Source organism: Salmo trutta, chromosome 37 (genome assembly GCF_901001165.1).
Source record: "Salmo trutta chromosome 37, fSalTru1.1, whole genome shotgun sequence".
Lineage (NCBI taxonomy): Eukaryota > Metazoa > Chordata > Actinopteri > Salmoniformes > Salmonidae > Salmo > Salmo trutta.
In genome coordinates, this window is record NC_042993.1 from 35,032,170 (window position 1) to 35,046,242 (window position 14,073).

The following is a 14,073-nucleotide window of genomic DNA, read 5'->3' on the forward strand; positions in this document are numbered from 1 at the left end:
ATATTGTATTTTCAGCAGTTTGAAGCTGATGTACAAAACTCAAAGTAAAAGAAGCAAAAACTAAACTTAAGTGCTTGTTTTGTCACATAAACGTATTAGAACTATCAGAATTTTAGCCACCAGGAAATGGCGGTGCGAGTTCTGTATAGTGCAGCTTTAACGCCTTGATCAGACTGACAGCATTTTCGATTCTGCAGTCAAACTGTTTTTAGTTGATATGTGTGCAAGTTCAACATTTACCTTTTGCTACTATTTCAGTCAAGTCTACCTACACAATTTGATGCATACGTTAAGACTGTTTTCGTTTTTACTAAACAGTACGTTCTAAATAGTACATTCGGTGTGCAGTAATTGGCAAGACAGATTTCTAACACGGCCACTGTCTCTTTAAAAATTGAGGGCGCGTGGTCTGTGTAGAACAGTTGCCGACTGGGATAGCCTACAGTAACACGCACACTGAACCAGTGTGGCTTCATATCTGTTAGCTACCAAAGTGATCCACGGTACAGGCAAGTATGTCGGTATTTAATATTTTTCCCTTGGTGAAAACGGAATATACGAGTTATCTTAATATAGCCACGAGCTGTTTAGTTATTTGGATTCGTTTAGCGGGATATTTTGATCCATGTACCAATGAATCAGCTAGCAAGCTAACTTTCAGATAACGTTAGCCAACTCCTGTTGGCAATGTTAGCTAGCCTAACCTTCCCGTTTAAAGTGCAGCTAGTTAGCGTTAGCTTTGTGTTGGTAAAATAGCGAACACGTTAGCACACTTTCTGGTTTAAACAAACTCAATTGCGAACTGTTAACTTAGCCAGCTAACGTTAGCTGGCTAACGTTGTCATTGCAACCACAGGCGCTTGTATGCTAACATTAGCTTAGTTCTAGCGAACAAGCTAGCTGACCAAAGTGACTAAGTTCTGTATTTACTATAGCAATATACACCAGTCTAACAAATGTACCGACAATTGATGGCAGTACTAGCTATAGCCATCACCATGTACCTGGGACGTGTATCAACCACATGGCTAAAGTTAACAGGATGGTTGTTTGCAGCCAGGAACAAGTAGCTATGTTGTTTGCGCCTGTCGGTCGTAACGTTGCATACCACTCTAGTCCAAGTCTCGCTGCACGTACATCTTGTGCAACAGCTGTCCGCATTAATTCCTGACATCTGTTCCAAATCCAAAATCACACTGCCCTCTTCCATAGGTCACATTATACTTTGTAACTGATATCCTACTGCAGCAATATTATTGTATCCCAGAATTGGAACTGTTATCTAGAATTGTTCTTCCTCTAATAACCTTCCTAAAATAATTATTTGCTATATTAAATGCAGTCTTCATTTTCTGTTCCTACAGGCTTGTTTCCCCCTCAAATCTTTTCACACGAGTTGTTTTGTGCAGGGTCTGTTGTAGCCATGCCTGCAAAGAAGGCTCTTAATAAGAGACCGAAGGAAAGTAAACCTGAGGAAGTAAACGATCCTAAGAAAGTTAAAGGTAAGCCACTGACTGACTCCATTAAGCCAATATGAAGTCTATTGTTAGATGTTCTCTCTTTGTCAAGCTGCCTACTTGAACACACCCCTAGTATGAGTCCTTTGAAATAGAATCATCATTAGCGTCTGTGCTTGTTAATTGCGCCATTTTTATAAAGATACTACAGTTTGGATTAAATAATACTGTTGGTGTCAGTTTCCCACAGCAGCCATGGGCAGGAGAAGGGTCTGGTTCTAGTGCTGGGCCAAGGGGACGTAGGACAGCTGGGTCTGGGAGAGGACATCATGGAGAGGAAGAGGCCGGCCCTGGTGACCCTGCCTGAGGGTGTGGTGCAGGTGGCGGCGGGGGGCATGCACACAGTCTGTCTCAGTGACACTGGAAATGTGAGTGAAGGAGGCAGATCCAACTTCAACTGTCTCAAGATACTGCATCCAATTTCATAAATCCAGATTAACCATGCTACTGGTCTTTTTAAAAAATCAGTGAAGTTGGAGACTTATATCTCCCTCACTAACTTTAAGCATCAGCTGTAAGAGCAGCTTACCGATCGCTGCAGCTGTACACAGCCCATCTGTAAATAACCCATCCATCCAACCAACTACCCATCTCATCCCGTTTTTGTTTTTCTGCTCTTTTGCACGCCAGTATTTCTACTTGCACATCCTCATCTGCACATATATCACTCCAGTGTCAATTGCTAAATTGTAATTACTTTGCCACTATTGGCCTATTTATTGCCTTACCTCCTTACTTCATTTGCACACACTGTATACAGATGTGTTTAACTGTATGTTTGTTTATCCCATGTGTAACTCTGTTTTTTGTCACACTGCTTTGCTTTATCTTGGCCAGGTTGCAGTTGTAAATGAGAACTTGTTCTCAACTGGCCTACCTGGTTAAATTAAGGTGGGAGGAAAAAAAATGCTCAATTGAGAATATCTATTAGAAATGCTTTTTAGTTCAGGCCCTGTATTCATGAATTGGCTCAGAGCTGTTTTTATTTCACCAACAATTATGAAAAATTTCCTGACGCAAACAAATGACGATAACGAGATGAAATGCCCTGAAGAAAACAATAACTATTAAAAATGATTGTATTTTAGTTGACAAATGTAAAGAGATGAGAATTCCACGTGATACTAATTGACATAATTTCACATGAAGCTCCTTTGCGCCGTTTGTGTCCCATCATAAGCATACATGCCTTTGTGGAATATAATGCGATCCTCTCAGTGGTCTTTCAGTTGCACTGGCTGATGAAGCTCATCTGTCTGGCTCTACCACACACACACAGCTACCAGGAGGTCACTCCTCTTTTGAACTGATGTGCAGCCAGGACACTTCAATTGTAACTAACCTCAACTTAGAACCTTTAATGTTTACTCTCTTACTTTCATATAGGCTATTTTTGCTTTGATCACATCAGAAGCTCTATTACCATGTGCGCTGTTATTCATCTGTTGACGCTCTTGCATTTGGGAAATGCGAGTGCAGTTGCTTTTATCTGATTGGAAATACTAAGGCTATTTGCTGAAATATTAGGAGTAAATTATTAATTTTGGCATTGTTGGAAAGCTCAGGTTCTCCCATTTAAATAAAAAGGGGGGAATCACTGTTATTTACCCACATCACGAGGTTATGATGGGGAGAATCTGAGCTGTATGGGCCCAAATTATTTTACTAGTAGCCAAGGTTTTGTAGCCTATATGATAAATAATGGCTGACTTTTGTTACAATCTGCTACAAGCGATGTTGCCAGCTATGTGGTAATTGTAGCCTTGTCCAAATAGGCCTATCTTATTGTGAACATTATTGAAGTTGGAGGTAAATATACATTCTTTCATGGGGGGGAAAAATGTAGAGGGAAATGTGACCAAAAGAGGAAATTACTAAACTGCCTAATGGCAGCTATTTTAGATTTAGCCAAAATTAACACTGGCTCATAGTAAGAGTGCTGATCTAGGATAAGGTCTTATTTAAAAGGCAAAACTGATCCTAGATCGGCACTCCTACTTGGGAGACACTTTGTGAATATATATATATATGTGTGTGTGTGTGTATGTATGTATGTATGTATGTATGTATGTATGTATGTATGTATGTATATATATATATACACATATATTTTATATATATATATATATATATATATACATAACATACACCCTGGACTAAGATTAACCTGGGGCTGAGAAACTATCTTAAGGATATATGACTTTGCTTAGTAACAAGATGCTTGTCACTGGTGTAGATCTACACGTTTGGCTGCAATGACGAGGGTGCTCTGGGTCGAGAGACTACAGAGGAGGGCTCCGAGATGGTGCCAGGAAAGGTGTCCCTGGACGAGAGGGTGGTTCAGGTGTCTGCTGGGGACAGTCACACAGCTGCACTCACAGACGACGGTGCAGTATACATCTGGGGCTCTTTCAGGGTGAGTAGGGGACAGGGTTTAACTGCTGTCAAACACCCTGGAAACTGTTTATGCACCATTCTGTTACTCAAATAATCTTAAATTGACTTTCCATTGACTTGCATTGCATCTGCCTTTTAACTAATCAAATGGAATACAATTTTATTTGTGACATGCTTCGTAAACAGGTGTGGACTAACAGTTAAATGCTTACTTATGGGCTTTTCTCAACAATGCAGAGAAAGAAAATGGAAAAATAATAGAAATTAATACATGTAATGATAACTTGGCTATATACACAGGGTACCTATACCGAGTTGATGTGCAGGGGTACGAGGTAGATATGTACATGCACTGTATAACTGGGAATAAAGTAGCAGATAATAAACAATAGCAGCAGCATATGCCATCTCTGTCATATACCAAATTCAGAGAACCTGCAATTCTCACATTTCACACATTGTCCCATTTGCATTAGGATAACAGCGGAGTCATTGGTCTACTAGAGCCTATGAAGAAGGTTACTGTGCCTGTCAAGGTCCCAATGAAAGGGCCTGTGATGAAAATAGCATCAGGTGAGAAATGGGGACTCTGTCCCTAACCTTTAAGGTTTCTCTACATAGGTTCTGCTTGACCGGAGGTCTGGACCACGTTCAATAAAAATATAATGATTACAACTGACGTGATTCCTTCTGCAGGTCAGAGGCATGTTTGTCCTACAGCTGAGCTTTCTACCATATCGTTTCTTGCTCAATGCTGCCCTGGTTATAAGACCATATTCATGACCTCTGACCCCCAGGTAATGACCACTTGGTGATGCTGACCACAAGCGGTGACCTCTACACATCAGGCTGCGGAGAGCAGGGGCAGCTGGGAAGGGTGCCAGAGCTCTTTGCCAACCGAGGGGGCAGGAAAGGGCTGTGTATGTACCAACTGAAACCATTTACCTCTGACGCTGTATTCATTCAGCTGTAGTTTTGGTGTGAGCACTCATATGATGAATGAATATCTATACCACTATTCTCTGTTTTGACTGCTATGGGTGACAGTCAGGACATGTGTTTCTGTATGATTACAGTGCGGTTGCTGATACCTCAGATTGTGAAGGTCCAGTCTAGGGGCAAAGTTCACTTCACAGATGCCTTCTGTGGGGCTTATATGACCATTGCTGTGTCAAAAGAAGGCCACGTCTACGGATTTGGACTGTCAAACTACCATCAGCTTGGTGAGCATAAGATAAAAATGTATTTGACAACCATCAGAAATACTGTAACAGAACTTGGTTTATCCTCCAATTTGAGCTTAATTAATCAACTATAGCTAGGTTTCCATCCAATTGGCAACAGATTTTCATGTGAAAATGGAAAAATATGCATAAAGAAATATGCACATTTTTACTTTGATATGGTGGTTGTCAATATATGCGCATAAAGGAAGCATTTTTTTTATCTGACATGTACTTTACTTGCATAGAAAGGTTGGCTGGAAACCTGGTTATTTATGCATTCTCTGATCTGCTCTAGAATTGCAGTTGGGTGTGTTGGAGAGTCACACAGTACCCATTGACCATAGACCTCTGTACTAATGTTTCCAGGGACCAAGCTCATCAACACATGCTTCGTTCCAATAAAACTTACCACCTTCAAAAACTCCACCATTAACTGGATTGGCTTCTCAGGGGGACAGCACCACACAGTCTGCCTCGACTCTGCCGGTAAGCGCTTCGGGGCCCATCTTTTATTTTAAACGCTCTTGATCAGATCAACTATGTCAGAACTTGGACTGTTCAAGAATCTGTCAACTGCATAGTGCAGCACAAATTGGGAAGATAGAGATGTCTCCTTTCTCTGTCCTCCTATAGGGAAGGTGTACAGCCTGGGCCGGGCAGAGTATGGGCGTCTGGGTCTGGGCCAGGGGGCAGAGGAGAAGAGCGAGCCCACGCCTGTGGAAGGACTGGATGTAGCCCAGGTGGTGGCATGTGGGGCATCGGTCAGCTACGCTGTCACCAAACAAGGTGAGGTCATAGCTAGTGTATTTCTGGTTTATAAAAATAATTACCTGCTGATGTTGTGCATGTCTACATTATTGTGTGTAATTGTGATAGGAATGACTCCAAGGCCATTGTGTCTATTTATGGTCCGCTGATGTGTGTATTTATTGCAGGGTCTGTGTATGCCTGGGGTATGGGCACTAACCTCCAGCTTGGCACGGGTGAGGAGGACGACGAATGGAGCCCTGTAGAGATGACGGGCAAGCAGCTGGAGAACCGCATAGTACTGATGGTGGCCAGCGGGGGGCAGCACACAGTCCTGTTGGTCAAAGACAAGCAGGAGTGTTGATGTATCCTCAGGTTGACCTTGTTGGTCTGCACCAGAGGGATCTGTGTTAAATACCTACATGTGGGGGAGGGGTTTGTGGATGAATGTGCCTTCCTGTGCTGAGCCAGGTATGCCGTGGAGAGAACGTGGTGATGGGGCAGGGGTGAGACTGACTAGTCTCTGTTAGAGGGCTCTGAATCTCTCCCACTCAGTGCAAAAATCCCCTAATGTATTTGGATGTAGATCATGATCATTACGCAAGAGAGAAAGTTTTTTAAAATCTAGTTTGCTTAGTTATTTTTTTATGACAATCTTTAGGATTCCAGTATGCGTGTGTGGGGAAATAGTGGACGAGCCTTTTAATGAAATCCCAAGTCACAGCCTTTTAAGATTCCCATTTTTGTTCCAAGCAATAACACACCCCCCCCCCCCCCCCCACACGGCATCAGTAAGATGAGTACTAGTATTTCTTGTCAGCACCATGTAGTTGAGACAGCTGTTCACTGTACCCCCTTGCACAATTATTTGCTGGTCCAACTTAGAAATAAAGTACAATTTTACTGTTTGGAATTATTTTGATTTTTTTTTAACACTGCAATGGCAAACTTTGTCCAGGTGTTGTCGCTGGTAATACATTTAGGGCCCAATAACAGATGGCCATAGTGATGACTTGAGTAAGACAGCCACACATTTATCAGTTCGTCAACATATTTCTATAAGGCAGACAGTGTAAATTTAAAGTCACTTGAAGTTGCAAATGCAAGGGCCGTGGCTTTTGGCGTGATGGGTAACGATGCTTCGTGGGTGTCAGTTGTTGTGTGCAGAGGGTCCCTGGTTCAAGCCCAGGTTGGGGCGAGGAGAGGGACAGTAGCTATACTGTTACACTTGTACATTTTTGTTGGTAAAAGGCCTGAACTTGACATTGCTAGCTGGCTTCTGACTTAATTCATCCTACTTCACTGGCAAGCTGTATCAGGCAGCTTTAAATGCGAGGGGAAAACTAATAGCTATATTTGCTAAGCTATCCATCTGATAAAGTTGATTTAAAAAAAAAAAAAAAAAGCTTTATTAGCTAGCTAGATTGAAACTGCTGGGAGAAAGTTAGCTAATGTTGCTAGAAAATAACTACATATTTGCTAGCAATAATACCTACACTACCTACACTGAACAAAAATATAAACACAACATGCACAATTTTCAAAGATTTTACTGAGTTACAGTTAATATAAGGAAATCGGTCAATTGAAATAAATTCATTAGGCCCTAATCTATGGATTTCACATGACTGGAAATACAGACATGCATCTGTTATCACAGATACCTAAAATAAATCTAGGGGGTTGGATTTGAAAAACAGTATCTCGTGTGACCACCATTTGCCTTGAGATAGAAGCTGTTTTTCAGTCTCTCGCTTTGATGCACTTGTACTGACCTTGCCTTCTGGATGATAGCGGGGTGAACAGGCCGTGGCTCGGGTGGTTGATGTCCTTGATGATCTTTTTGGCCTTTCTGTAACATCAGGTGCTGTAGGTGTCCTGGAGGGCAGTCAGTGTGCCCCAGTGATGCGTTGGGCAGACCTTACCACCCCTTGAAGAGCCCTGCGGTGTGCGTGTGGTGCAGTTGCCATTCTAGGCGGTGATACAGACCGAAAGGATGCTCTCAATTGTGCATCTGTAAAAGTTTCTGAGGGTCTTAGGGGCCAAGCCATATTTCTTCAGCCTCCTGAGGTTGAAGAGGCACACTGTCTGTGTGGGTGGACCATTTCAGATTGTCAGTGATGTGTATGCCAAGGAACTTGAAGCTTTCCACCTTCTCCACTGCGGTCCCGTCGATGTGTATAGGGGCGTGCAACCCTCTGCTGTTTCCTGAAGTCGACGATCAGCTCCTTCGTTTTGTTGACATTGAGGGAGTACAGGAGGGGGCTGAGCACGCACCCATGTGGGGCCCCTGTGTTGAGGATCAGCGAAGTGAAGGTGTTGTTTCCTACCTTCACCACCTGGGGGTGGCCCGTCAGGAAGTCCAGGACACAGTTGTACAGGGCTTGGTTTAGACCCAGGGCCCCAAGCTTAATGATGAGCTTGGAGGGTACTATGGTGTTGAAGGCTAAGCTATAGTCAATGAACAGCACTCTGACGTAGGTATTCCTCTAGTCGATGGGATAGGGCAGTGTACAGTGCAATGGCGATTGCATCGTCTGTGGATCTATTGCGGCGGTAAGCAAATTGAAGTGGGTCTTAATGATGGCACTTCATGATGACAGAAGTGAGTGCTATGGGGCGATAGTCATTTAGTTCTGTTACCTTTGCTTTCTTGGGTACAGGAACAATGGTGGTTATGTTGAAGGAAGTGGGGACATCAGACTGGGATAGGGAGAGATTGAATATGTCTAAACACTCCAGCCAGTAGGTCTGATCACGCTAGCTATATGTGTTATTTCATAGTTTTGTTGTCCTCACTATTATTCTACAATGTTGAAAAATAGTAAAAAATTAAGAGAAACCCTTGAATGAGTAGGTGTGTCCAAACTTTTGACTAGTCCTGTACGTCAAGCCTGGACAACGTTCTATTTCATATTTTTATGGTGCGCGTGCAGCCCAGAAGTATATAATCGATTATATCTCCAATTTACAATGTCGACATAGGTGACATATCAGATTCATACACATGCGCACTACTCATTGTAAAAAGAAAAGTGAAACATGGCCTTAAGGCCTTCATACACTGGCAATTTTTTTGGGCAATATTGACAAGCAATGTTGCTGGCAATGGAGTGGGGTATGAGACACTGGAGCAATGATGAGCAATGAGGATATGGACACTGATAATAAACTTAACAAACATATAAACGCAACATGCAACAATTTCAAAGATTTTACTGAGTTACTGTTCAAATAAGGAAATCAGTCAATTTAAATAAATTCATTAGGCCCTAATCTATGGATTTCACATGACTGGGAATACAGATATGCATCTGTTGGTCACAGATACATAAAAAAAAGTAGGGGCGTGGATCAGAAAACCAGTCAGTATCTGGTGTGAGCACCATTATATACACTGCTCAAAAAAGAAAGGGAACACTTAAACAACACAATGTAACTCCAAGTCAATCACACTTCTGTGAAATCAAACTGTCCACTTAGGAAGCAACACTGATTGACAATAAATGTCACATGCTGTTGTGCAAATGGAATAGACAACAGGTGGAAATTATAGGCAATTAGCAAGACACCCCCAATAAAGGAGTGGTTCTGCAGGTGGTAACCACAGACCACTTCTCAGTTCCTATGCTTCCTGGCTGATGTTTTGGTCACTTTTGAATGCTGGCGGTGCTTTCACTCTAGTGGTAGCATGAGGCGGAGTCTACAACCCACACAAGTGGCTCAGGTAGTGCAGCTCATCCAGGATGGCACGTCAATGCGAGCTATGGCAAGAAGGTTTGCTGTGTCTGTCAGCGTAGTGTCCAGAGCATGGAGGCGCTACCAGGAGACAGGCCAGTACATCAGGAGACATGCAGGAGGCCGTAGGAGGGCAACAACCCAGCAGCAGGACCGCTACCTCTGCCTTTGTGCAAGGAGGAGCAGGTGAAGCACTGCCAGAGCCCTGCACAATGACCTCCAGCAGGCCACAAATGTGCATGTGTCTGCTCAAACGGTCAGAAACAGACTCCATGAGGGTGGTATGAGGGCCCGACGTCCACAGGTGGGGGTTGTGCTTACAGCCCAACACCGTGCAGGACGTTTGGCATTTGCCAGAGAACACCAAGATTGGCAAATTCGCCACTGGCGCTCTGTGCTCTTCACAGATGAAAGCAGGTTCACACTGAGCACGTGACAGAGGTGACAGAGTCTGGAGACGCCGTGGAGAACGTTCTGCTGCCTGCAACATCCTCCAGCATGACCGGTTTGGCGGTGGGTCAGTCATGGTGTAGGGTGGCATTTCTTTGGGGGGCCGCACAGCCCTCCATGTGCTCGCCAGAGGTAGCCTGACTGCCATTAGGTACCGAGATGAGATCCTCAGACCCCTTGTGAGACCATATGCTGGTGCGGTTGGCCCTAGGTTCCTCCTAATGCAAGACAATGCTAGACCTCATGTGGCTGGAGTGTCAGCAGTTCCTGCAAGAGGAAGGCATTGATGCTATGGACTGGCCCGCCCGTTCCCCAGACCTGAATCCAATTGAGCACATCTGGGACATCATGTCTCACTCCATCTACCAACGCCACGTTGCACCACAGACTGTCCAGGAGTTGGCGGATGCTTTAGTCCAGGTCTGGGAGGAGATCCCTCAGGAGACCATCCGCCACCTCATCAGGAGCATGCCCAGGTGTTGTAGGGAGGTCATTCAGGCACGTGGAGGCCACACACGCTACTGAGCCTCATTTTGACTTGTTTTAAGGACATTACATCAAAGTTGGATCAGCCTGTAGTGTGGTTTTCCACTTTAATTTTGAGTGTGACTCCAAATCCAGACCTCCATGGGTTGATAAATTGGATTTCCAATGATTATTTTTGTGTGATTTTGTTGTCAGCACATTCAACTATGTAAGGAAAAAAGTATTTAATAAGATTATTTCTTTCATTCAGATCTAGGATGTGTTGTTTAAGTGTTCCCTTTATTTTTTTGAGCAGTATATATTTTGTATTATTGAAAAGTTCATCCATTCTTCTCTAGCTAATTAAAAGTTTCTCTATATATCTTCTCACACTTCTAATGTCAGTACAGTAGCCTATGCTTCATAGGGGGGAGGGGTAGGTAGCCTAAACATGCACACCCATTGGCAAAGATTTTCAGCTTGCAGGCAGATGCTGGAATAAGTTTCTGAGTGACAGAGTGAGGGCTTTGCATAGATGCTTTGTTTCATTTTTTTTGTGGGTCTAGAAAAAAATACCTGGAGCGTAAAATGAAGTTATTCAAATAATGGTTCTATTCCAAAACAGCATAGATCACTTTTGTTCCGGTTCCCTGAACCGGTTCCAACTCCTGGTCCTCGTTGTTGGCTAGCGGGAGCGACACCAGTAGACAGTGTCCTTTGCTCCTGCTTGCTGAACACCTGCCCTCACCCCGTCGTTAACAGAACTGCAGGAAAACAGTGCCCAGCAGGCGGTGGGCGAAGGACCGGTCACCCCTGCCTCCCACTAGCACAGCAGGCATATATATATACATAGAGTTGAAGTCAGAAGTTTACATACACTTAAGTTGGAGTCATTGAAACTCGTTTTTCAACCACTCCACAAATGTCTTGTTAACAAACTATAGTTTTGGCAAGTCGGTTAGGACATCTAGTTTGTGCATGACACAAGTAATTTTTCCAAAAATTGTTTACAGACAGATTATTTAACTTATAATTCACTGTATAACAATTCCAGTGGGTCAGAAGTTTACATACACTAAGTTGACTGTGCCTTTAAACAGCTTGGAAAATTCCAGAAAATGATGTCATGGCTTTAGAAGCTTCTGATAGGCTAATTGACATAATTTGAGTCAATTGGAGGTGTACCTGTGGATGTATTTCAAGGCCTACCTTCAAACTCAGTGCCTCTTTACTTGACATCATGGGAAAATCAAAAGAAATCAGCCAAGACCTCAGAAAGAAAATTGTAGACCTCCACAAGTCTGGTTCATCCTTGGGAGCAATTTCCAAATGCCTGAAGGTACCACATTCATCTGTAAAAACAATAGTACGCAAGTATAAACACCATGGGACCACGTGGCCGTCATACCACTCAGGAAGGAGATGCGTCTCCTAGAGATGAAAGTACTTTTGTGCGAAAAGTGCAAATCAATCCCAGAACAGGTACAAAAGTATCTATATCCACAGTAAAACAAGTCCTATATCGACAGCAATGAAGTAGCCACTGCTCCAAAACCGCCATAAAAAAGCCAGACTACGGTTTGCAAATGCACATGGGGACAAAGATCGTACTTTTTGGAGAAATGTCCTCTGGTCTGATGAAACAAAAATAGAACTGTTTGGCCATAATGACCATTGTTATGTTTTGTGGAAAAAGGGTGAGGCTTGCAACTGAAGAACACCATCCCAACCGGGATGCACGGGGTGGCAGCATCATGTTGTGGGGTTGCTTTGCTGCAGGAGGGAATGGTGCACTTCACAAAATAGGTGGCATCATGAGGGGGGGAAATTATGTGGATATATTGAAGCAACATCTCAAGACATCAGTCCAGGGGTGAAAATCTGATATGAACTTTGGAGGGATAATTACATAAAGTTTTCTCAAGAGCAATTCCTGAGGGGGACTCCAAAAGTAGTGCTGTAACACATAGCCTACATTGTAATATGTTAAATGTATATTGAGGAACCATATTTACTACAACTGGATAATTGATAGGTACAGTAGTTAACTGAAGGGTTGTCCCAACTTGTTCAAATGTTTAAATCATTATAATACTACTACTAATAATAGTTATAGCAGTGTTCCTTTTCAGTCCATTATGTTTGCAAGTATTTGTATTTACAACCAGCAATACCAAGAAAGGCCAGTAGGTGTATGGGTGCAGTTTTCGTAAATACAATGAGCATGGTGCGATCTCATCTAAGTGAATCTCCATTGAGAACTACCACAAAGTTGGTCTCCGTATTGAATTGACCTTTTTAATTGTACTTTTTCTGATACATTTATATAGTCATTAAATATGTGCCACTGGCCTGAGTTGACTACAATATCTTTACAAGAACAAGCTCAGAATAAGTACAGTTCTAAAAGTGAAATAACTATTTCAATGAATAACCCAAATAAATCAACCAAAAATATCCTTCAAAAATACTTATTTATTGTTCAGTCAGTGTCTCAACTCTTCAAACAGCAGCTATGGACAAGTATGTCACACAAAGTATGCAATTTTAAATAAAATAACAAAATAAATAATTAGTAAGTGTACAGTCATGTACCAAAAACAGAAAACAGAAAACTACTAAACAAAAGAACAAATATCATACTATACACCAGGGGTTCTCAAACAGGGGTCCGTGGACCCCTAGGGGTCCCTGGTGTAATTGCAAGGGGTCCGTGAAATAAAAAAGTGTAATGAACGTATTCAGCACCACAAGGATTCCAGTAACTTTACATATAATATATGTCACTCAAAACCTAGCCCGCCTTGCCTCAAAATATGCAGGGGTTCCAGTACCGCAAAAAAGTTGAGAACCACTGCTATACACACTACTGAACAAAATAAACAAATATATGTTTGTTGCTTTCAATGGATCCAACAAATTGCTGGCATATATTTTCCCTGAAGACTGTCCAGCCTGTCTTTATGTATGTAACCGGTGCTCTATTGCACCGCTGTAACTCTGCGTTGTGTGTGGTTGATTGAGACTATAGACGTGGACTTTGGAGATCAGGTAGTTTTAATTAAGCAGAATTCACTCTTTGCATCCTGCATCTGCATCCAAAAGAAAATAAAAATTTGTAGAGCACATATGTTCTGCGAATCATCGCCTCTTTCCCTCATAGTGCATCAAAATTATTTTCGAATACAAAAATTAGTACAGCCTCTCCTTATTATGCATCAACACATAACATATATTTTACATAGATAAAACTACATACCTGCATCCAAAAGACAATAAAACATTTGTAGAGCACATATGTTCTGCAAATTGTCGCCTCTTTCTACAACAGATGCACAATACAAGGGACTGGGATCATTCGAGGAGCTAGCCATCGTTCACACATACAATAGCCTGCTAATACCTTAGTTAGCTATTAACCACATGTTGAATTCAGAATGTTGATATCATCCTAAAAAGTACAATACCATCCACATATGAGTAACCTCTAAATATACAACATTATTCATAAACAAAACACCGTGTGTATGACT

At 42.4% G+C, this 14,073-nt stretch overlaps 1 protein-coding gene across 2 annotated transcripts; it reads left to right on the forward strand.

Annotated features, from left to right (window-relative positions):
• Positions 1-410: 410 nt before the first annotated feature.
• Positions 411-6,800, forward strand: rcc1 (regulator of chromosome condensation 1). Of its 2 annotated transcripts, none has more exons than XM_029738257.1 (10): positions 411-509; positions 1,365-1,502; positions 1,698-1,885; positions 3,754-3,933; positions 4,391-4,487; positions 4,712-4,834; positions 4,991-5,137; positions 5,507-5,626; positions 5,774-5,926; positions 6,076-6,800. In XM_029738257.1, the coding sequence occupies exons 2-10, from the start codon at positions 1,424-1,426 to the stop codon at positions 6,249-6,251; spliced, it is 1,263 nt and encodes a 420-aa protein (XP_029594117.1). In that variant the 5' UTR covers positions 411-509; positions 1,365-1,423; the 3' UTR covers positions 6,252-6,800. The 2 variants fall into 2 exon arrangements, with proteins under 2 accessions (XP_029594117.1, XP_029594119.1); XM_029738259.1 differs by having other exon boundaries at positions 412-513.
• The last annotated feature ends 7,273 nt before the right edge of the window (positions 6,801-14,073 follow it).